This window comes from Nematostella vectensis, chromosome 1 (assembly GCF_932526225.1).
Source record: "Nematostella vectensis chromosome 1, jaNemVect1.1, whole genome shotgun sequence".
Taxonomy (NCBI): Eukaryota; Metazoa; Cnidaria; class Anthozoa; order Actiniaria; family Edwardsiidae; genus Nematostella; species Nematostella vectensis.
In genome coordinates, this window is record NC_064034.1 from 6,127,966 (window position 1) to 6,152,535 (window position 24,570).

Consider the following 24,570-nt stretch of genomic DNA (forward strand, 5'->3'; position numbering starts at 1 on the left):
CCCATACCTAAGAAAAAGTGGTATATAAGAAAAATATGGTAACAAATATTGGTAACCCATCGACTCGAGTTTTGGTGACGCGATGTCCGTCCGTCCGTCCCCAAAAAGTATCGTATGACCAAAACTTGGCAAGTGTCATGTATGTGTCAAGGGAGGTGCAAAACTGTGGTCACGTGGTTTGTGACGTCATCGATGACGTCACTAAAAGAAAAATACGTTGACGTCATCAAAATAAAAAAAATATATATTTCACGAAGGAAACATCGTATGGCAACCAAACTTGGTAGGTGTGAAGGGGGATGCAACAATATAATCACATATAATCAATTGTGTGACGTCATTGAGAACAGAGAAAATAATAATAATTAAAATTTCTTAAATTATTAAGTGGAAATGAAGCAAAGATTTGGTCGTTTCGAGCTCCGCTTTTAGGCAATGCCTAGATCTATATATTATATATAAGACTCACAAGATATTACATAGGCTGCAACATACCGTCGGGTTTTGTGCCGTACACCTCCACGCGCATCGTCGGATCTCTTTGACTAGTAAGAGGTACAAACCGGATGAACCGCGCCATGGTGGGGACCGCGAGGGTGTTCTTGACGACTGTCGTTCCGTCCGTGTTACCATTGAATACCTGGCGATACATACGTGTAGTATTATTGGTACAAATTAGACATTTCTTAGGGAACTAACAATGCATTTATCATCCCTCTGTTAGTAGAACCCCAATATAATGTCGATTTCCCATTGAAATATTAGGTGATATCTGAATTCAACATTAATTAGCATTCAATCCTCAAATGGTATCCAGAGAGCTTTTATATAATACCTCCCCCTACCTTGTCGGTCCCAGTCTCCCGGTATGTGGACCATGCTTGATTATCCATGGAAAACTGAACTTTGTATGACGTCACCCACTCTGTCCCATATGAGGCGCCCTGTGTTGCTACAGCGCACACCACGAACACGGCGTTGAGGTCGATTTGAAGATAACCCTTAGGATCACTGCTTTTACGGCACCATCCAGGCGAACCGTTAAGTCGAGCATAATAGGGATGGTATCTGCTGTCGTATATTGTCGAAGCTGAAAATCTGTTGTCTGGTAACACTCGACTATTGCTAATGCCAACCGCTTGACCGGGGCAACCTTCCGTATAAACTAATAAAAAAACATAGATTAAACGGGAAAATCATTTTAGCAAGCAGGAATGGTATCGGTTGTCCATTAGAGTTCGCCTAATGGACACGGGTTGCGAGTAAATGGTGCGGATGCGGGTAAAAAAAGGGCGGGTAAAAAGGGGCGGGTGCAGGTGAATGGCGCGAATATTAGTCACCACAATGGTTAATTCAGAGAATTTTAACCCTGATTACCAAATAAGACACTGGTTTTACATCCTGCAAGGAGCTTGGTATCATTTAGGAAATAAAGAAATACAATTTTTTATCGTCTGATTTTGTTAGCAGTGTTGTTTTATATTGGCCGTTTTCATATGCTTCACTGAGCTCAGTTTTTCGAACGGAAGTAATAAACCGGAATTCAAAAGAATGACAGTTTGTTGGCGAACTTGTCGAGCGCAATTATTGTTTTTGTCATGCTGGATCGACAAGTCTACGGTCATTAGTGACATGCGAACGAAATATCAGAATGTTTTGATATTTTAGTCACGAATGCAAAACAAAACAAAAAAAAAAAAAAAATTAAGACACTTGGTTTATACCACAGAAAATACTTATGCTTTATAAGAATGTAAAAATCGACATTCAAAAGAGAAGTGGTGCAAGAAATAGCGGAAAGCTGGGTCCAACAGACAATAATTAGGCGGTAAGCCTCTAGCATCTAGGGTTTCCTTCTATGAAGATAGATGATAAGTACATTATAAGGAGTGTCTTATTTATACTGGAAACATTTTCGTTTCTCTTATTTGAGTTAATTTTTTTTTAAATTGCCAGAGAAAAAAACATTGTGTGGCTTATTGTAACAAACAGTAAAAAAAACGCCCGCTTGTAAGAACCTAGTGATTATAACCTATAGGCAGAAATTTTGGATTTTAATAACCCAAAATATAAGAAACTACTAAGCCTAGAAAAATGAAACAAATTATGGGGCTTTAAGATATAAATTTGATCAACCTTTTGCCGTAGCTAGCGAGAGCCACGGTGTGTAGCAACTTCCTCTCCTCTCCCCACCCTACAAAACACGTATCTTGGTAATTAGATTGAATTTTATATAAATTTAATTTAATTTAAATAGAACATTAAACATTTATGATCTGCCCCACCAATCCCTCCAAGAAATACAAGGAATGACTGTGGACACTGTGCCCCTCCCTACCCCTACAAGGCAACGTTTTCTTGCCGTGTCCATCCAGCCTCTTGCCCTTCATACATAAACGCTATAGCAAAATTAATGAGAGGATTGAAACCAAAACCACGTGTGCTGGGCTTATTTTCAGACAGACGCATAATCTCAAAATAGAACAATCTTTTATAAATTATAATCAAAAATTACCTTGTTTACAGAGCCTCATGCATACTATAGCTATAATAAATGAGGTGAGAGAATAAAGATATAACCCACTTATAATACGAATTCAGTGAATTCAACGAGGTGATTGCGACATGCCTTAAGTCTCAATGTTTATACGTTTTGCTTATATTCGTGTATCCCAAAATCCTTTGAGCGATGTATGGTTATTAGTGCGCTGGGCTAAACTCTAAATTTTTCCACGCACGAGAGATTCTTTTCTTTTTGATTTAAAAATACTTGCGTTGGGGATTCAACGACTTGGACACTGATTTGTTCAGAGCAATTGCACAAAACTGTCACATTTAAAAAGTGAAACCTTGTTATAAATTCCTTTGAGTCTCCTAAGCGTGATGGAATGAGGAAACTACGTCTTTATTGATTTCCTAAAATCTAAAGACGACTGAATCCTCGTGACAGCCAGTGCTATGCTGTATGACCGTTCATTTCGTCTTATCACTGCTTATCCGTTTAGAAATTATGTATACTTCCGGTAAATCTCATACGATTGTTATTTTGCTTTGCTCGGCTTCAAAAAAGAGTATTACTTAGGATTGTCTATTTACTACTCTGAGGATGCGATGATCAAATTCCATCCCAGAAAAGAAGATATAGAACTCGCATTTCGCACCCACCAATCTCAGCCCGGCAAGCATGACCCTAAAGCGAGCACAGAGCGTCAAGCAGGGTATACTGGTAATGAAGGGTATACTGGTAATGACGTATCATCATAGTAAAACCGTGTGAGCAAGGGTTAAAAGAGCTTTCTGCTCTGTGTTGCTCTCCGGGCGGTCAAGTGTTTTTTTTTTTTTTTTTCAAGTGTAACGGTGTAAGTGGTCTCTAACTTGTTTAGACTACTACCTTAGGTTTTGAACACTAGAGGGTTTGTGCATTAGGAGTGCTGTGGTGCCCCACCTGTGGTAAACTGCAGGAACAGGACAGCGAAGGCCACCCGGGAACAAAATCTGTCTCTCGCCTCCATTACTAGACTCTTCTGTAGACTCATGCTGTGCGTAGTTAGATGTAGCTCGTTGTCACGCAATACTCATAGTCACGAAACGAAACAGAAATGCTGGACTACTTTGAGATTTTGTCTGAAACTAATATCAGTCTAAACCCGTGCTATCAGTTATAGTCGGCGGACTGAAAGTGACCTACTCATAAAACGCAAAAAGGCTAGTAGAATAGGAAACAAAGACAAAGACTTGAACGCATAAAAGGGGACCTTTAATTATTATATATATTGAAGGATTTACCAACCGCCTTACACATTACACGGCGAAGGTAACAATAAAGTGATAAAATACAGTTTGTGGGTGGCAACAAGGAAAAGCCATCCCTCTGGTGCAAATAGCACAAGCATAAAAAAAAGCACATTCGAGCGTCCCTCATTTCTTAGTCGAAACTTTGTCCACTGCTGAGTTGCCAGGACTGATTGTCTTTTTCCTTTTGATTTGATGTTTGCGAAGTCCATCCATCGCTTCCGGGTAAAAAGAGAGTGACATCCCTGTTACAGTTAAAGATTCATTTTCATAATAACCGAAAAGAATGAACCGGCTTGGAAACGGCAATTAACTTTCGTTTATACTTTAAAAATTTTAAAGGAGTCCTATTTACTTTTACTATTTTACTTTTTAATTTGAAACACATTTTTAATGTGAGTTCTTATTGCTATTTTACTCTAAATATTTCATGATGCATAAAAATCAAAGAAAGCATGTAGCCGCCGTGGGCCACCTTACGCGAGGTCTGCAAGCTCAGTAGGCTCAATAGACTTTACGTTTTACCACAAGCAGTACGCACGTCGTTGCATAAAAAAAAAATGTTACATATGGCTAAATTTTTATAAGGAAAAGTTAAACTCTTACACGGGCTGTCTGTGTGACCTGAGCCTGCGTGCGTGTCGAGTTGCGGTGCTCCCCATCGCCACATGCGCTTCCACTGATTTACAGTGTGACAGGTGTCCTCGAATTGTGTGGGATGGTGGCCTGTTTGCCATGGTTACCTCGCGCAGTGTTTCCCCACATCGAGGCGCCACATCTAGTGTTAATGAGTTCAAGGAATGGTTTTGTTATAGGACCGACCATTTATTATCTGACGGCAACGAAATCCCCTTCCCCTAAGGACTTCGAGTAAGCTAAAATCTTCAGAAAAACATAGAATAAGCAATCATTAGCGTATAATTGAGTAGTGATTCCAGGGGAAATCCCCCAAAAAATAGAGAGCTATATTTCCCTTTCAGAAAAGGAGAAAATGCTTGAATTGGCGTACAATGTTTGAGTCGCGAATCATACACTGCAGCTCTATGTGGACGTTAGATGATAACACTAGATAGGAATAAGCTGGTTGATGAGTTTGAGAGACTCGCAACACGTGGATGGTCTACTTCTAATGTAACGCAAAAAGTACGTCCAACCTCCTTTACATCCCTTCTTTGGACGTAATCTTTATATAACTACTATGTTACAAGTGTGTCTGGTGCGTTGTGTTACTCGTTTTTCACACGTGCGCTTTTTTTTTTTTTTTTTTTGTTTCCGAGTCGCGACTGGTTTTTGGTGACGGAAGCCATTTCATAGTTACGGCGGCAGAAGACCGCTAACCAATGCGGAGACAGCGCTGAAAAACACTAGTCGTTGTCAAGAAAGCAGACAAGAGACAGGGGCGGACCTCCCCCCCCCCAAGATTGTTTTTTAAAATTGTTTTTTTTAAATATAGATGAATGAACCGTTTTGGAGGATATTGCTTTTATTCCTTCAATGCACTTTAGGAAATCCAAAGTGAAAAATGAACAGCAAATTGCATTGAGCTCTTTTTTCCTGGGACAAATAATTTCCCTGTACCAATAATGGGAAATTCTACGTTAAACCTAAGAGAGGGTATAACATTATCGGGAGAAGCAAGACAAACTTTAGGAATGATAAGAATGAATGAATTCATAAATTTAAGTGCATTTTATTATTTTAAGGCACTAAGAGACCCTACACCTCACTAGGACAAGGTGTACGGTTGGATCCTCGAGGACGATAAAATACTTCTACACTATTTTCCACTAATAGTACTTGGATCAAATCTAAACTATGAGCTGCCAAAACACTAAAGAAAATTTGGTCAATGTTTGTTTTGGCTTAAGAAAGAAAAGAAATAAAAAAGAAAAAAAAGCCGTGTTAGGCTTACGTTGAAACTACAGAACTCCCCATCTACGAAACAATCACTGCCAAATAAAATGACCCAAAACGAAAAAAAATATTGAAACTTTTTTTCAGTTTCTACGAGGTCAAGTACCCTAATTGCTTAAATACTGACAATAATATTCGCCAGAACATTATATCATTGAAAGCTTGATTATATTTTTTGCCTGCACGTTAAAAAATCTTATCTAGAGATGAAACATATTTTTGTATAAGCGCCTCATCGCCTAGGGCGTGAAACATTAAATGGTGCTTATTCAAGCAAATACTGTAACTGTCTAAACTAACTATAGTCAATGTAGATGTTTTACTTAGTGTACTTAGCAAAGGCTGGGCGACGTGGTCCGACTGACAACCAAAAGAAAAGACAGAGTTATAGACAGTTATAGAGGACAGTGGCTGTAGTATTGTTAAGGATGCCTTGGTCACAAAGACTTATCGCTTATCGTACAACCCCTGACAAAACCGAAGCTTACAAATTCAGTGAAAAATAGGTGTAAAATGATATATTAAACATTCAAATAAAACCCTTTTACTCTTACACCTTTGTTGCTTTCTTGACGGTTGCCTGTCTTCTTTTTATATACAACCTGTGGATCTGAGCCTGCTCAGCTTTTCCTTTTTCATGCAATGATTTGCAGTTGAGGTAGACTTCAGTCAGCATCGTTCTCATTTCCTTAACTGTCTCGTCGTAGCTCTCCCTCATTAATAACCTTTTCGAAACTACGAAAAAAAAATATTGGGTTCAGATAATGAGATTACTAAACGAACGTTGGATAATTGCCAAATGGGTGAACCTGACTTATACCTAAACGTCTTGTCCGCGTGTAGATGAGCACGTGATAGGCCAGACCAATGAGCGCAGCCCCGAGGAGAGCTAAGCCCGAGATATAGAGACTTTTGCTGTAGAGCGAGGAGGTTGGGTCAAGAAAGCTGACTTGCTCCTCTTCTTTTTTCGTGGTCATATCAGGGGCGGATTCCTACAACGGAATAATAACCGCGATTGAGTCCGACGGAGATTAATAGGCAGAACTTGCACTAAGAAGACTTTTTGAGTGTCAAATTTAAGCCAATAATCACAAAGATGGCTGCACCCGACGCTAAAATAAATAAATGCAATGAAAAGAAGCCCTTTCTGACAAAACAGCTTTCTGAATAAGTTGCATTTTGTTGTTGTTATTTTGTCACCGAGAGTCGTTGCGAGCACGAGTTTGCCATCCAAAAGTTATGAGATTTCCTAATGCAAAGAGCTCATTTACACGTACAACTAAATATACTACAACGTAATTGACATTTCAGAGGCAGATTTCTATAGAAAAGGATAGCTTGACTGCACCAATTGAGGTTTTAGGGATATCCGGAATAATATATGTCGAGACAAGTGTAATCAGGCGAGGCCGAAGATTCAGTAAAACACACTTTCTAGAAAAAAAAAATATTCCCGATTTGCACAAAGGCCGCCACTTCTCACAATCGAATCTTCGCGCCCTAGGCCCAAGATGCATTGCGCGCGTAAAAAATCACTTATCTACTAGCTGATAGACCCTCAGATTGCGTGATTCTAAAAAAAAGCAAATCAGAATCTTAGCAAAATCTTAGCAAATCAGAATCAACATAGTGAATACAATTTACAATTAAAGCTGTTCTCTTTATGGGCCTTTCCAAATTGGAACACATGCAAATGAACCGAAACTTGCATTTGAATCTGAAACGTGATATTAAGAAAAAAATACAACAACGGCTATAAGATAATAAACAACTAGGCCTTACTATGCAATGGAATTTTAAAGGGATAGTGAACTGCTCGGGATTAGCACTCTGCAGTAAACCTGTACATTACCGTATTGTCGGTGCTGTTATCAACTTTAAAATCCATACGGATAGTTGAGATGTTGGCGCTATTGGTATATTCCCTGAAATGCCTCTCTAACAAGGTAGCTTCACCGCCCAGTACCACGCCGTAGGTTATATCAACGTCGACGATGTCACTGATCGAGTACCAGGTCTTATTGAATAGATCTGGGCGAGACTTAGCGGTGTAGGGGTCAACCACGATGGTATTGACGCGTAGAGCCGCAAACGCATTTATGACTTCATCAAGTGTATTGTAGGATTTATCTGCACCACAATATGATAAAATACAAAAATACGTTATGTTAATTTCCCACATGTGGGAAGCACGGGTGGCCTAGTGTGTTAGCGCGCCGGCCTCTCACCGTGGCCCAGGTTTGAATCCTGGCTCAAACTGGGGATTTTTCCGGGTTCCGGCCTAGATTCGAATTTGTGTCACAAGTGAGTTTAAGTTATTTTCCCGTGTTTCCAGTCTTCTCGGATAAGGACACTAAACCGGAGGTCCCGTCTCTTCAAGCTGCATAACACACTAACCTGAACTGAGGGGACATAAAAGAACCACTGGGGACGCAATAAACCCTCTGACCTTACTAACCGAGGGCTATATGTTAGAAAACTGTATATTCGGTTAAATATGTTACCCTCGATAAACAAAGATTAAACTGAAATGTGGATTCACAATGATACAAAAACAAGTCCATAAAGGGGACGTCATATAAAAAGTAATAACGACCTGTGATATTCCAGCAAAAGTAAAGCATGCAAAGGAATAGGTTACGCCTTTCCTAATACGCCGTTGATTGCGGCAAGACAATGAGACATTGAAGATCACCCCCTCTCCAACTTGTCTCCTCGGCTTAAATCCCAGAAAGGGTGGCTATACTCACAAGTTGCTCGTCCTTTTGCCAAACTCTGAGCGGCTGAGTGTTCAGGTGAAGATGCCACCGCCGCTATCTGAAAACAATGGGCATGAGCTTAATAGATACGACGGGGCAGCTTAAAGTTTTATAAGCTTCAACATGGCACTAGCATATTAACCAAACGCTATCAACACTATAGCCAGCAACGCCACATGCACAACAGTGGCGACATGACGGACGCATATACAAAATATAACACTTTAACAACATTTAAATCTCCCCACCAAGTACACATTATTTACCGCATCCCCTTTTTTAACGCCTGAGCTGACACTTTCTTCGACAACAGTCATAGTCAAAGACGAAGAGATTCCTCCGACTAGCATCGAAGTCATTACGAGGCCGATTATTGACCAGACGACACCAAATACTCGACCAGCCGTCGACGAAGGCGCCCGATCCCCGTACCTACGTGGACCCAAAAGTACATGTTAGCAGATAATGATGATGATCATGGGGTACGGTGATCATGATGATAGTGATAAAAATAGCACGCACCCAACAGTCGACATGGTAACCATAGCCCACCAAATGCCTTCCCAGATGCCAGGAAAAAAAGTGTTTGGAAACTGATCTTCATCTTCACCGAGCTCCTACGAAGATAAGATGGCAATAATGTCAATAATGATTTGGACAATGTGTATTTTGATTTGAACTGGACCAAGAATAAATAAACATAGGGTGTCATTGTTTTCCTGACTTTTTAAGATTGGTGGCTGCGCTATTTATCCATACCTCCGTTAAGAAAATTGAATAAGATATAAAACCTTATAAAGATAAAAAGCACTAAAGAATAATGAGCATCCATTAGTAAGCTTACAAAATTTATGTTATGCCATGTACCATACAATTGCCCAAAGTCCTTACCCTCAATACCAATCTGTACATTGTTTGTATCTATATATGGTACGCTGTTTAGTGTTTAAACAAAAAAAATAAAATAATTCAGCAGCCATTATGGAAAACGGCCTATCTAGCACTCACCAAAAACCATATGACTTGGCCAGCCAGAATCATCATGACCACATTAATGGCAACCAGGGGCCAGCACTGCAGCATTGAAGTCCCCACTACACGGGCATAGCGCTCAACCTTCGACTCCTGGCTTCTGCTCAGCAATAGTACTGCGGGGATCCTTACCATGGGTACATATACACCTCTGACTTGGACCTTGCCCTTGACAGCATACACTGGAAAGGATATATCCATGGAATCGCTCAGGTCGTCCTTAAAGGACGTCAAGTTGTACTGCGGGTCACCGAGGTCGAGCGCTGTGAGCTGGTCACGACATAACCCACAGGCGCTGGTGATTATGTCGGGTAACATCCGTGTGACCAGACCTCTTTGTGAAGTGGAGTCTGTTGGAGTGGTGAATGGACTGTTGCTGTACCAACTTGTGTGAAGTACCGGCGGACATTTGCAGGTCTCTGTTATAAGAAAATGATGTTTTAGGTTATATAGGGATTATATCTTGAATATTGTTTACGAGTATGTATTTTAGTTTTACATTAGAGTTTCCGTGGAACATGCTAAGTGTTTAACCGAGGTTCATTTAGGATTTTCCAGGCTAGAGTTAGTTCTGCCTTCACTATTGCGAGTTGTTGAGTAAACCGTACTACCGAAAACTCGATGCAGCCTTTTTAAAAAACAGATATTTATATATTTATTCATTTTTTAGGGAGAGGAAGGGAGCACAGTTGTTTTTTGGACGCGTTTTATTCATGAAACTTACTAAGGACATATATGCATTACTAATTAGTTTGCGAAGTTATTTGTGCATCCTGATCCGATTTTCTATTTCCTCCATAAATTCCGTCAGATATACATGAGGGGCACTTTTAGCCGAGGCCAGAAAATACATGAACCTTCTGTTATAAAATTGTTTATAATAATAGAAATCGACCGACCAATGTAACGTGAATACCGTTATCTTCGGTTTTATTTATTTTCTTTTGAGCTTGCGCCACGCGGTCCCGAAAAAAGCCGCTTAACTGAAGTAAAACGGTCATAGACGGTCCACTAGAAAAATTTTCTACCCTTTGCCAAGGCAATAGTGATTTCAAAAGCATTGTATAGCTTTCATGCCAACACGTCATATCTACCCCATTCATCCGGATCTCACTGCGGCTGCTACACACAGGCTTACCGAGATATATTTTTCTGCTGTACCCAGAGATACCCAGTTGAGTAACCGCACCGACTTCAATTGCATACGTCGTGTAGATCTCTAGACCTTGGAGTTCAACCTTGGTAGCGCTACCCGGAACCTCTTTTATGAGTAGTGGTGTCGCAGATCCAATGTCTTTCCCGGCCTTTTTGACTGCTTTGTACCGTACGTTGAATCTAAGCAGGAAGCCGCTCTTGAAGATGGTCGCTTGGTCGTCCAAGGTTATCCGTATCTCGAGTGATCGGCGACCGGGAGAGCGGAACTGGGAGACAATTGGTATGATAACCTCTGCGGAACAAACGGATGATAAACAAATTGTGACATCAAATTGCTTGACCAAACGAAACGTGACTGGTAATTGACATGACATGATTGGCGTTAATGTCCTCTGCACAGACACAACATAACATGGTGTGACACAGTGCCTCTCTCGTTATCCTTCTAATGACTTGATAATAGGTCCCAAGTGACGTGATAAGACAGCATGATATAAAACTATGTGATGTGATTTGATGTCACATTTAATAGCTTTATTTTCTATTTACCTTGCGCTTGTGTTTGTCCCGGAAGACACGAAAACCCAGTGCCCGTACCAGCAGCCGTGAAACCTTTCAAATCTGTGCAGTACTCCGTTTCCTCGGTCAACCCTGTGAACTGATATGACAAGGTGTCCCTTGGAAGCGTGACACTTATGATGTCTGTGGTCACACTTCTGCGCTTGCGTCGTTTCGATTGGGTGGTGTTTGTAACCCTTCTTAGCGTCAAGATGTAACCTTGGATTCTGCCGTTGCTCAGTTGCCATGGAATTGGCTTCCACGTGACAAGCAATGAGGACGCACCGGTTGATACGACAGACGCGTTTTGTGGCGGAACACTTGGAGCTGGAACATGTTGTTTGGGACAAGGTTAGCATGATTGTATAGCAGGGATAGTAATCAACAATTCAGCGACCAACAGACCACAAGGAATTATTTTTTTTTTACAAATTTTGAATTGTTAAGCAATTCTACAATGTCAGTCAATAAATCTTATTTGATGCTATTTTTACTCTCTAAATCCTTTTGTCGAGCATCGAAAACAGTTTAAACATTGAGAAATAATTCAAGACTATTTAGTGTAGCTGCTTAATGATGACAACGGTATTAGCACTACCGACTAAATAGTTAAAAGGAGTACCTTCTTCATTAGTGGCCGCGTACGAGCAGTCGCTGTAGTTACTTGACCCGTATTGTGTCACTGCAGCTATCCGAATGCAGTAGTTAATTCCCTTGTGCAGGTTAGAGAGCAAAATTGAGCTATTTGTACTCGGAAGCGTTAGCTCCTTATAAGGCTCGAGGACAAGTTGGCCATCTTGGTCCGTCCGGTACATGGTTACCTGATAGCCAATCAGGTCGCCGTTCAAGCCGTCTCTTGCGACGGATGGAAGGCTGACCGCAAGCGACGTGGAGCTCAAGTTTTGCCCAGCAGCTTCAGGAAGTTTAAAGGAGGGTTCAGGAACTAAGGAAAAAAAACATTCAAAGAACATTTTTTTCAAGACGTTTATACTAAAACAGAATTGACAATTACGTAACGATTGATGGTCAAGAGTTTCGTGTTTCGCGCAGTCAAACTGAGTTTTACATAGTGAAATTTAATGGTCGGATAGCAGGACATGCAATACCGATTGTGGTCTCCCTCCCTCACCGATTTCTAGTGAAGTACTTTATACCTTTTCCATCAGTGGACACGTGAATAAGCTTGCTGGGTGGCCCATCGCCTTTATCGTTGAACGCAGCGATTACTACACCATACACAGTAAAGGTACGCAATCCTGAAACCTCCAGGTAACGGGTAGAGTTATCCACTATCTTGGTCGATTGTTCTGAGAACAATTCGTTCATTACTGTTACTCGATATCCATGAATGTCGGGCTGATTAGCAGGGCCATGCTCAATCAGCTCCCAAGTGATGAGGATTGAAGAGGTGCTGGTGTTTTGGCCAGTTACGTTACTTGGAGGCACTGTCGGAGCTGCAAAATGCAAGCAATAGCTATTACTGGAGAAAAGATTGGAATGGAGTGGAGCCCCGCTGAGTCAGCTTCTGAATTGAGAAAAAAAAATAACTTTAAGTTCCTCATATGTTAACAATCATGAGTAAAGAATCCATATGCGTGCGTGATTAAAGTAACATAAGGGTAATGAACAAACGAAAACAGAATCATAATAAACTTTATTTTTAACATGAGAAAAAGAACCTCTAGGATAACGAATAAAAAGTGGTCATAATAGAAATGAAAACAATTTTTGGAGGAAGCGGGGAGTTCAAATCAAATAAAAGGGAAATCGAATTCAGTTGGAGTAACGGAGTTGGAGTCAGATCGGGGAATTAGACTTATCTGAGTTCGAGTACACGGAGTAACGGAGAATTATATGGGAATGTATAACTAAAATATAATAAAAAATGAAAATAAAGATTCACAACACAGCCTCCAGTACTTACGGCCTCCTCGTAAAAATACTTCGACGCATTCACTCCTTGGTCCTTCTCCAACTATTGTAAATGCCGAGATGTTGATGCAATAAGCCGTAAAAGGCACCAAACCTGTCACAATCTTTCTCGACACGTTGCCGTGTATGATTAGAGGTGAGACCTCCACGCCCTCTAAAGGCGGGGAGATGTAAAGTTGATAGCCACGAAGGATCCCGGATGACATCGTGCGTGATATCGGCGACCACGTAGCCTCAAGGGATGTAATGTTGATAGCGCGATAGTTGAGGTTACCTGGAGCGGCGGACGGCACTGGAGAATTAAAGAATGACAATCAGTTTCCGCTTTGTACGCTCCATAATAAAACTGAGGAACGAAGGGCAGACAGAAACCAGACTCAAACAGGTAACTGACAGCGGTCGCCATTGTATGATCATTAATAACCGCCGTAATCATGAAACCCTATTGGCTGACTGAAAAGAGATTAATTAAATAATTTAATTCCCATTTAAATGTTATACAACGTAATAATAAAAAAGATTGGCTGAATGATTTTCTTCTACCTTTTTCTGCGTTTTATTATAGGTCTGATTCTGGTAGTATTTCACTTAAACTTTCTTACACCTGAGAGATCTCAATGAAACGCGAAGCCAAACTATTTTGAATATATCGCTAAATTGAGGCAAGGGACCATTAATTATTGACCCATTGGATCATTTGTCAATGTTTATATCAACGGTCATCTGTGAAGCGTAGTGAAACATCCTTGACACTGACATAGGAATGTCTGAAATGCCCTGACCTACCGTCCTCAGATGTAGTAGCATTGATACACGGACTTAGAGGTCCTTTCCCGGCTAGGTTATGGGCAGCAACTTGGACGCAGTACATTGAGAACTTAACCAGGCCACTAAGCAGGACTTCAGTGTCCCTTGCACTGACATCAACGGAATTCCTAACGGTTTTACTCGTATAATACACGGTGTAGTTTGTAACTTCTCCGTTAGCAAGCTCAGGGTCAAGTGGTTCCCATCTGACTAGCAAGGATGTTGAGCTGATATCGACCACAATCTCGATAGACGGCGAACCGGATGGAGCTATAGAAGAAATATTTATGTGTGGGATTACAGTCATTGAGCAGTCTACAACAGCGTGATCATCATCGAGGTAAGAATTGACAATTCTGCGTAAAAATAAATCAAAAATATTATAGCTTGTTCGCTTGGCCAAACTTGGATCGCCTTATTTGCTACGAAATTCGAGGGTTGTTAAGCAAGCTTGGCAGAAGCAAAGAGGATAAGACATGTTAGAAAAGCTATTTTTCTCTCACTGTTTACAGGTCACGCTTTATTATTTCCCTGTTTCAATAAATATTAATTAAAAGGTGTGTTGTTATGAGGTGCGATTCCATGCTCGAATTTAGAAACTCCTTGATAAAGTTCTCATCCCTTTTAAATACTTAGAAAACCATTTCCCCCTTTAAATACTTAGAAAATCAAAATTTTTCACGACATCAGTAATGACGACCAAGTAACCCAGCCCATACGCAGCCAACCCATGCCAAAAACTGTGAACATCCATATCAAAGTAGAATCATCAAGAAATACTTGCCCTCTATCATTGTCGTGACATTGAGACACTGGCTCCTCGTCCCTTCACCGACCTTACTGACTCCAGCTACTTGTATACAGTAACAAGAAGAAGGCTGTAAGTGTATTATCTCCGCCGTTAATGTCTCAGCACTGACTGTTATGTTCATAGTTGCGTTTGTTTTTTTGCATTTACTGTACACCAGTCTGTACCCTGTGAGCACGCTGTGTCGGTCAGCGGTGGGGATCGCTGTCCACCTGACCACTACATGTGTGGAGGAGATGTCCGATGCCTGCAACAAACTTGGCGCAGAACTTGGCACTGATGACGAGAAGGTTATGTTATAAATATATCAAGAAATTGCACTTGCATATACATAGGGCAGCTTCCAATATAAATTCCCATCCTAACATCAGGGGCAGGCAATAATAGAGAATCGAAAACGCTTTATATCTAGGGAAGAGGAATTTTGATATTTAAGAAGTTCTTAGCTGTGGGATACACACAGAATACAAATTCTACGGATTGCGGTCATGGAAAACATGACTCAACGTTTGCTTACCGTCTTCAGCCGTTGTAGCATTAACAACAGCACTTTTTGGTCCTTCCCCAATTCTGGTCAAAGCAGAAACTTGGATCTGGTACATGGTGAACTTTTGAAGGCTGGGGACCACACTTGTTAATCCATCCTTCTTTTCAATGAGCTTGTGGCTGCCATCAATGGATTCAACGTAAACATTGAACGCAATCACATAGCCATTTGCAACCGATGTGGGAAGGGTTGTACAGTTTATGCGCAAAGAAGTTGAATTCACGGCTTCGGCAGCCACAATAGGTGCGCCATCGGGAACTGTATGAGACAAACATGCACTTATCAAGCATCATCATCATCATCATCATGTCATACACCACCATTAACACCCAAATCAACACAATCATACACCTACCATCTTCATCTGTAGAGACCAAATAACAAGGGGTAAATGGTCCACTGCCTGCTCGATTAACCATCTGAATTTCAATACAGTAGTTGCTGAACTTGTTCAGGGAAGTGACATTAATCGTGAGATTACAAACACCGCTTATCATGACTGTTTTTTTCTTGGTGCCGTTCACTGGAGCGATCACCACCATGTAGATTCCCAAGGGTCCGTTACGCAGTTCGGGGAGAACTGGTTCCCATGTGATATTGATCGAGGAAGAGCTTGTGTTGTATGCATGAACCGACAATGGTTTTCCAGTTGGTGCTGTTTGCAATTAAATCAGAAAGTAAGTAAGCCACTAGTAATAGCTCGAGCCCTGTGGACTGTAGTTGATTTCGCCGGCAAATCAGTTCGCCGACGATTTGTCTGCCTAATCCTTTGAGGCGAGGAAAACTAATGCTAATCCTTTGAGGCGTTGGAAACTAATGCTAATCCTTTGAGGCGTGAGAAACTAATGCTAATCCTTTGAGGCGTGGGAAACTAATGCTAATACTTTGAGGCGTGGGAAACTAATGCTAATTCTTTGAGGCGTGAGAAACTAATGCTTATCCTTTGAGGCGTGGGAAACTAATGCTAATCCTTTGAGGCGTTGGAAACTAATGCTAATCCTTTGAGGCGTGAGAAACTAATGCTAATCCTTTGAGGCGTGGGAAACTAATGCTAATCCTTTGAGGCGTGGAAAACTAATGCTAATCCTTTGAGGCGTGGAAAACTAATGCTAATCCTTTGAGGCGTGGAAAACTAATGCTAATCCTTTGAGGCGTGGAAAACTAATGCTAATCCTTTGAGGCGTGGAAAACTAATGCTAATCCTTTGAGGCGTTGGAAACTAATGCTAATCCTTTGAGGCGTTGGAAACTAATGCTAATCCTTTGAGGCGTGGGAAACTAATGCTAATCCTTTGAGGCGTGGGAAACTAATGCTAATCCTTTGAGGCGTGGGAAACTAATGCTAATCCTTTGAGGCGTGGGAAACTAATGCTAATCCTTTGAGGCGTAGGAAACTAATGCTAATCCTTTGAGGCGTGGGAAACTAATGCTAATCCTTTGAGGCGTGAGAAACTAATGCTAATCCTTTGAGGCGTGGGAAACTAATGCTAATCCTTTGAGGCGTGGGAAACTAATGCTAATCCTTTGAGGCGTGGGAAACTAATGCTAATCCTTTGAGGCGTGGGAAACTAATGTTAATCCTTTGAGGCGTGGGAAACTAATGCTAATCCTTTGAGGCGTGGGAAACTAATGCTAATCCTTTGAGGCGTGAGAAACTAATGCTTATCCTTTGAGGCGTGGAAAACTAATGCTAATCCTTTGAGGCGTGAGAAACTAATGCTAATCCTTTGAGGCGTGAGAAACTAATGCTAATCCTTTGAGGCGTGAGAAACTAATGCTAATCCTTTGAGGCGTGGGAAACTAATGCTAATCCTTTGAGGCGTGAGAAACTAATGCTAATCCTTTGAGGCGTGGAAAACTAATGCTAATCCTTTGAGGCGTTGGAAACTAATGCTAATCCTTTGAGGCGTGGGAAACAGTCAAGAAGTCAAGAAAGTCAGAAGATCAGCCGCCTTAAATACAACACGAACATTTTGCTGTTCATATCTGAAACATTATTACCTATGTGCAAAAACCTTAACAAAGTTTACAATAAAAACAAGTCAAAAACTAATTTGTAGTCTTCTGGTTTTACTTTTTCTTGAATGCTGTATATCTTGTAGATATACCACAATAAAATGTGTCGAAACAATCGTAACGTTTTCGGAAACAATGAGCAACCAGAGCGGTAAGAGGAACCGGTTTGTCGGCGAAATGCCCGCAATTCCTGCGGACAGGTCCAGCATTGTCTGGCAAATTGCCTGCGCAATCTCGCTTTATTATCGTACAACGCGAGAAATATCCGTCATTATTAAAAATGAAAAATGAAATGAAATGCATAAAATAAGGGAGTTTTATCGAATATCTTCTCACTGCACATTTCTTGGGTGGAAACAAGGATGCGAAGGCTGGAAGATCCGGGAGACAGGGGGAGGCGTGGCCTTGTTTTTTAGTTAGTTTGATTTCTTTGGTACGCAGCTCACGTTTGCAATACCTTTACTTTTTATACAAAGGTACCAGAATGGCGTTTCAAAACAAAATTGTGTTTCATTGTCCTATGCAATATGTTCTATATATCGCCCTTTTTTACTTATAATGTCCTCTATGTCAATAGAGTCCCGTTTTTACCGTTAATTTAATGCAAATCTGTATCAATACATCCTCGTGGCTTTTATCTCTCACCTTCCTCTAAGGTTGTTACGAAGGCGCAGTCACTTTGCTTCCCCATGTATCGATACACATTGTACGCAGCTATCTTGCAACAGTATTTGGTATAGGGCGTCAAGCCATCAAAGGTACTTATACTTTTGTTAGCATTGTAGCTCTCCTCTCTTATCTGCTCCGGTTGGCTGCTGTCAGTGCTGCTACAAATCACTTCGTATTTTGTTATGGATCCGTGTCTGTGATCATCGGGCACTTGGCCCCATCGTAATTGAATCGAACGGGAGGTCTTCGCTTCGGCGATAAAGTTCGAAGGAGGTGCCGATGGACCTGATTGGATTAAAAAAAGTTCCGCAACACATTTATATAAAAACAATATGTTGTTTTGGTTGTTTTAAGTCATCAAATGGTAATCTTTGACGGTAATCACCTCAGAACCGGATCACCATCCTTATCATCATGATGGAAAAATAGGTTCCCATCACCTACTTTATTCATTATCTTATTTTGAGGAGAATAAAATTATCACGGGTGCATTCAAAAGTTGAAAATCTTACTACTTTGAAAAATACCACATCATTAGCAGAGTCTATACAACAAAAATCCCCTTCTTTGTTCACACTATAAGCAACCCTATTTTGATCATTTGGTATCTGCGTCATACCGGTATCGATCTTTAATAATTAATAATATCCCTACCACCATCTCCCTATGTGTCATATGCTCGGTGATACCTTGATGACCCGTAGTCGCATTCACGGCAGCACTTCGCACCCCAACTCCTGCCTTTGTCTTTCCCGCCAATTGAACATGATAGCAGGTTGAGCTACTAAGTCCTTCAATTGAGTAGGAATACATGGCATCTGCCTCAGAGGTATTGTAGTCTCCATCCTTTTGGAGTTCATCACATGGGCGATAATAGATGACGTATTTAAGTATTATACCGTTTCTTTGCCCGTAAGGAATGGAGTACCAGGTGACAAAGATCGTGTCTGTGTCGAGTGGCAGCAAGCTAACGCGATCTGGTCCTGCTGAAGGGACTGACAAAGCAAACCACAGCGTGAATCAGACATAAAAACAAATGCGTAATATAACTTTTCGATAAAAAAAGGTTTAAAAGGGCACTCAAGCGGAAGATTCACAATAGCCCCCCAGGATTTTTAAATTTATTAAAATATATGACCTTTGGTTTTTCCAGATAATATCGAGGGTGGAAATGGATTAAATTGTGCTTTCAGGCTTCGACACAGGTGTACTTTCACTCAAACATTTAAATTTCATTGAGTAAATCAACTAATGCTACGAAAAGAAAAACTTTCACGGAAATTGGTTCTTTTGACCTATATATCTATTATACTGAGTTGAAGCTAACAAGAAGATTTTTCACTGCTTTATTACACAGCCTTTGATATTGTATTGGATGTTAGGGGTGCCATTAGGCTTTCTTTGCACGATTTAGATAACATTTCAATCAAACCGAGATGATTAGTTCAAGTTAGTCGAGCCCTCTATTATTCGAAACCCTCCGTCATCATCATAATCATCGTCATCGTCATCGTCATCATTATCAGCATCGTCATCATCATCATCGTCGTCGTCATCGTTATCGTCAACGTCATCGTTACACACATTACAAAACGGGTTACCTCCTTCGTCGGTTTTCACCCAAAAACCTTGTGTCGATTCGCGGTATATGCCTGGGGCCCTGGCGTTGCCATAGACATAGTACCACGTGTAGGCTTGTAGTCCTCCCACTGTTACATTCAATAACGAGAGGTCCGTAACGTTGACTTTCTTGAAGCTGATCCATCCCTTTTCGAGTACATAGCTTTTTACAACAAACTCGTAGCGGAGCAAGTCTACTGGCAAAGACTCTTCCCATGTTATAGTGAGCGCGGTGCTGTTGAACGGTGTAACGGCCTGAATTGACGGTACTGAATAAGAAAACACATGATTCAGCTGCCGAGTTTTCTATTGGGATTGCATTTGGATATCTTATACAATAAGGTTAATCCTGCGGATGTGTTTAGAGAGATGGTTTCAGTGAATGGTAATTTATACTTCAGGGCGTTAATCATAGGTAGATTTCTAAAAGTTCGAACAGAGTTTAAAAAAAAAAAAAAAAAAATTAAACGTCCAGTATCGAAGAATGATCTCTGATTAGTTATATTAGTTTTTTGGGATGTTCATCTTACATAAAGCGAACGGAAACATAGTAAAAAAATGGCAATCGGTACCAAACTTGGCTGTGCTCCAAAAACTTGAAAATCAGGCCTTGCAAATCGACATGAATTAATGGACTTGTTTCATTTGCATTCATTGTCATTTAAAACGGCCCATGAAAAGGACGGCTTTAGACAGAATGCTCTCTTTCAAATGCTTGACTATGTTGCAGGACATAAAAGGCCTTAGAATAAGCCGACTAGTGCTGAATAGTAAACAAGTAGTACTTCCTTGCCAGTACCATTTAGTTTCATTTAATAATTCATTTAATTGCTTAGGTATCCCACCTATCACTCCAGTGGTGATATTCACGCATGCGCTCTTCGGTCCAGTTCCGCCGCTGGTCATCACGGCAACGCGCACACAGTAACACACGCGAAGTTCGACATTGTGCCGGTAACAATACGGGGCGTATGAAGTCACAGTCGGGTAGGCTGTGGTGCCATTAGTACATTTGTCGTAGTACACCATGTACCCGTCGGCCGACGACACCCTTGCCCATGTGGCAGAGAGTGTTGTTGAGCCATAGATGTCAACTTTCACATCGCTTGGGACGTCAATTGGAGCTGGAAGCAAAACATCAAACAAAAATCTATTGTTTTCTCTCTATGCCATACAATGTGCCGTCTGTATAATTGGAAATCAGCAAAAAAGATAACATTCTCCCTGGTTAGAACTGAAACACATCGCAAAATCTAATACTGCTTGTGGCGTACCACAATATATCAAAAATTGTACCCATGGAAATAAAGTGTAACTTATAACAACTTGGCCAACCAAGAACATTTAGCTGCTCTTCATAATAAGAAATAGAATTCGATATTTTGCGACAAAATCAATCGGCCATCTAATCGATCAAATAATCCCTGTCTTCACTGCCGTTCCATAACCATTAACCATACACACAGCAAGGGACATTGATTGGTCTGATGGTGTATGATCGAGGAGGACTAGGTTCTATTTCACTTGCGGCCCTTTTTCTTCACGCAATCAGCTCTTAATCTGGACATCTTCGCCGGACACCAATAGAAAGAATCTTGAGTATTCAGCGAACTATAATCAATCTATATTCTTCATTAATTATAATCACTCCAAAAGACAATACATCCCTTCTACACATTCCTTACGTAGTAGCAAGAGGTGTGTAACACTGGCGTAGTAGACAAGCTCATTAGTGGTTTGAAAGGGTTTTTTTCATTTTTTTTTTACAAGAACAAGAAAAATATTGAGAATAATTTAAGGAAATTTAAGATCTGCGATTAATACTTAAACCACGTAAATAATAATGTATTATCAACGGATAGCTTTGTGGGAATTCAAACCTTCTTTTATCGTCGTGACATACAGCGGGTAGCTTTCACCGTAGCCTGCTGCAATTGACGCTTTGCCGCTGACACTGTACGTTATGCCGGGGCTCAAACCTATGACCTCCACCGAGCCAACCGCTGGGTCGGCCGCCACGTTCTTGTCGATCTCGGTCTTATCGCCTCCCTTCACCTCGAAATGATAGCGCAGTGGCGTCTTAGATGGTATAGTCCAGGAGATCTTGATCGACGTCTGGTTCAGCGCTGTAGCATGAAAAGCTGGAGGATCTAAAAAGAGAGGTGATTGAGAAGAAAAGGAAATTGAATTATAGCTCTCATAAATATCCAGTGAAACATAACAGTAGATATCACACGGGAGAGCCTGCAAACCTCGACCCAACTCCCTAACTCTGAAAATCGGACATCATACCATGTCTAAGAAATAGTACGAAAACCCATGCACACACAATACAACAAGGAAATGATGTCAAGGCCAGACATCAAAACATACTTGGCTTAGCGATGCAAGGACAGATGGGATACCTGCCGGATTTCCAGGCATCGCAATAAAATTCTTCGGGAATCCCTTCGAACCCATGGCAAGTACGATAAGGGTAGCCTGAATAGCTCAACGGGTTCGAAGAACTATGGAAAAAAAGGCAAGTTATCATCATAACTTTTTCAAATTAAAACATTACAATCATGCCCCGCTGTTACGAACATTTATGTATAAACCTTTCTGCTTTCCTATAACTTTCCTTTAAAGCCTTTGGTAACTGTTATTTTTTTGTTACTGCGAGAACTAACCGTGAAACCTTCCCTACAATACAAAAAAAGGCAATACAAAACATAGCAACACAAAACCTTCAAAACAATATAAACTGTTTCTCTGATTCCAACTTTTTCTCCCGCGAAATTAACGTTTATTTCGTACTATTTTTCATAAATACCGTAAATATTCTAATAAACGCCCGGGGCGTTTATTAGATTTTTATGGTCCGAGGGGGGCGTTAAATAGATAGGAGGCGTTTATTAGAGAGGGGGGTTCTTTACAAACTATAACAATGTAACAAACCCAAGTAGTGCAGTGGGGTTCTAATCTCAGTAAAGGACGACGTAAATATAGCGGGAGAAATTCCAAAAGGTGATCTAAACAGAACTTCATTTTTTAAGGAATTTCCCGATTCATCCCTAAACAATTTTAACTCAATACTACCAGTAAAACAAGTGCGGGACACTGACATTGGTGGAATAGAGAGAATAGTCATGTTCATCAACAGTCGGGGATAAAATCTGGTGCACTTACACAAAAAAATGTCCAACGTTCAAAGGCGAAAATATGCTAGAAAATGTTCTATATTACGCGCTCTATTTTTATGAGTAAAAGCTCCCACTATTGCTGGTGATTCCTAGCTGTTGTGGTTACTTTTCTAAAAGGAGACCGACGCATTGATCGAGCTTTTTTGGTTACGGCCTTTGAAACCCGAGAAATGATAGAAATTGTCGTTGCAAATAGGGCCAAACAAGAGGAGCGGTGTGTCACACTAACATATCTTTTAATTGTCGGTCCATATTTTATAATATTTTGTGGCACGCAAATCATTTCGAGGCGGGACACTTCCAAGAAAAATAAAGAAGATTTATTTATTAAGAAAATGGGGCCATACACAATAAGTATCAGACCTAATAATGGTTGTACGGAGCAACTTCAGAATACCCGTCCACTGTGGAGCCACGTTACTGCCGTGCTCCGCGGTCCGCAGTGAAGCCTTCTTTGCATATTTATAGAACAAGGTATCAAATAATACGTCTAAATAATCTACGTCACTGCTACCGTGGTCCGCGGTCCGCAGTGAAGCCGTTTGTGCATATTTATAGAACGAAGTATCAAATAATAAATCTTAGTAATCTAGTCATTGCTACCGTGGTCCGCGGTCCGCAGTCCGTTGTGTAGCCATCTGTGCATATTTATAGACCGCGGACCAACCAATTTCGCATTATGGACGAATTAGTAGTCTTTGACTGCGGACCAACATGACATATCCGATTATAATTTAATTGTGCAATGATGGATATTTTATATTGAGTAGTATTATAATTTAATTGTGCAATGATGGATATTTTATATTGAGTAGTATTATAAATTAATTGTGTAATGATGGGCACTTTACATTAAGTAGTTCTGGACTGCGGACCGCGGACCGATGAAATTTAGAGGCCTTAAAATGTGGACGGGTATTCTGAAGTTTAGCCGGTTGTACACTATTTTACGGATTTTCCCCGGGAGTGTGGGTTTGGAAAAGGGGGGAGTGATTACTATAGCAACCCAAAATAACTGTTTCATGTCGCTTTTTAGTCAAAAGAACGACAAAAGAAATTAAAAGCAAGTACTAAAAGTTTAGACGAAATTGATAATAGATAGTGTTTTAAGTACAAAAAGGCTTAAATTAATAGGAAATGCTGTAAATAGGAATAAATTGATTATTTACTACATGTAGCACGATGCTGATACTATTGCTGATCATGCCTATCTATATCGTCATCTTTTTTGATGAGTAAAACCCCGTTTTTTTAAAGAGGGTTGAATTATCACTCCTAAAAGGTTTCTATCTAATGGTTCCTGTTATTTTGCAAGAAGGAAAACTTTAAGTAGTTCCTAGGATGATTATTGAGGTGTACATTATAGTTTGCATATTCCCACACGTTAAGCAAATAGCGTTACGAATGAATATAGAAATTATTATTCATATCCTATTTCGAGAGATTGTAAAAAAAGTATTAAAGTAAGCTTTGGCCTTATATTTTTGTCATACCTGTACATTTTGCGGTCAATGTATTCGCACGATATCCCGAAGGCTTGGAAGATCCAGAAGGCTGATTCCGAGGGCAAGTCATGGCCTTTCGACGCACACAACTGATTATAATAGCCACATACCGAATTGCATGAGTTGGATGAGTATGAGTAGGCCTTGGTATACTGTACACCTGTAAACAGGGGAAAAAATCTGATTTCCGGGCTTGTTAATTGTATTATTATTAATTCTTCCAGGACAATATTTCAGTTATGTGTTGATGACCATTGTGTTCATAGCAGAAAATG

General features: G+C 40.5%; 2 protein-coding genes across 15 annotated transcripts in view; both read right to left on the bottom strand.

Moving 5' to 3' along the window:
- Window positions 1-3,652, bottom strand: part of LOC5502675 (receptor-type tyrosine-protein phosphatase F) — a 155,702-nt gene extending 152,050 nt beyond the window's left edge. For 2 of the 11 annotated variants that reach the window (XM_048723515.1, XM_048723508.1), the window contains exons 1-3: window positions 3,446-3,635; window positions 846-1,165; window positions 496-640 (exon numbers count right to left, since the gene is read on the bottom strand). In XM_048723515.1, the coding sequence (XP_048579472.1) occupies window positions 496-640; window positions 846-1,165; window positions 3,446-3,536 (556 nt within the window). In that variant the 5' untranslated portion in view covers window positions 3,537-3,635. Of the gene's footprint in view, window positions 1-495; window positions 641-845; window positions 1,166-3,445 lie in introns of all 11 variants that reach the window. The other 9 variants (XM_048723523.1, XM_048723521.1, XM_048723534.1 and 6 more) reach the window with 9 other exon arrangements.
- Window positions 3,653-5,466: 1,814 nt separating this feature from the next.
- Window positions 5,467-24,570, bottom strand: part of LOC116602965 (phosphatidylinositol phosphatase PTPRQ) — a 45,119-nt gene continuing 26,015 nt past the window's right edge. For all 4 annotated transcript variants that reach the window (XM_032363803.2, XM_048723451.1, XM_048723440.1 and 1 more), the window contains 23 exons: window positions 24,284-24,455; window positions 21,982-22,115; window positions 21,489-21,758; window positions 20,454-20,732; window positions 19,590-19,877; window positions 18,678-18,983; window positions 17,965-18,273; window positions 15,660-15,959; window positions 15,275-15,562; window positions 14,734-15,033; window positions 13,929-14,219; window positions 13,135-13,434; window positions 12,365-12,664; window positions 11,833-12,153; window positions 11,202-11,537; window positions 10,636-10,944; window positions 9,474-9,916; window positions 8,988-9,082; window positions 8,732-8,897; window positions 8,457-8,523; window positions 7,559-7,836; window positions 6,527-6,698; window positions 5,467-6,441 (listed from right to left, as the gene is read on the bottom strand). In XM_032363803.2, coding sequence (XP_032219694.2) covers window positions 6,257-6,441; window positions 6,527-6,698; window positions 7,559-7,836; window positions 8,457-8,523; window positions 8,732-8,897; window positions 8,988-9,082; window positions 9,474-9,916; window positions 10,636-10,944; window positions 11,202-11,537; window positions 11,833-12,153; window positions 12,365-12,664; window positions 13,135-13,434; window positions 13,929-14,219; window positions 14,734-15,033; window positions 15,275-15,562; window positions 15,660-15,959; window positions 17,965-18,273; window positions 18,678-18,983; window positions 19,590-19,877; window positions 20,454-20,732; window positions 21,489-21,758; window positions 21,982-22,115; window positions 24,284-24,455 — 5,909 coding nt within the window. In that variant the 3' untranslated portion in view covers window positions 5,467-6,256. The remainder of the gene's footprint in view (window positions 6,442-6,526; window positions 6,699-7,558; window positions 7,837-8,456; window positions 8,524-8,731; window positions 8,898-8,987; window positions 9,083-9,473; window positions 9,917-10,635; window positions 10,945-11,201; window positions 11,538-11,832; window positions 12,154-12,364; window positions 12,665-13,134; window positions 13,435-13,928; window positions 14,220-14,733; window positions 15,034-15,274; window positions 15,563-15,659; window positions 15,960-17,964; window positions 18,274-18,677; window positions 18,984-19,589; window positions 19,878-20,453; window positions 20,733-21,488; window positions 21,759-21,981; window positions 22,116-24,283; window positions 24,456-24,570) is intronic.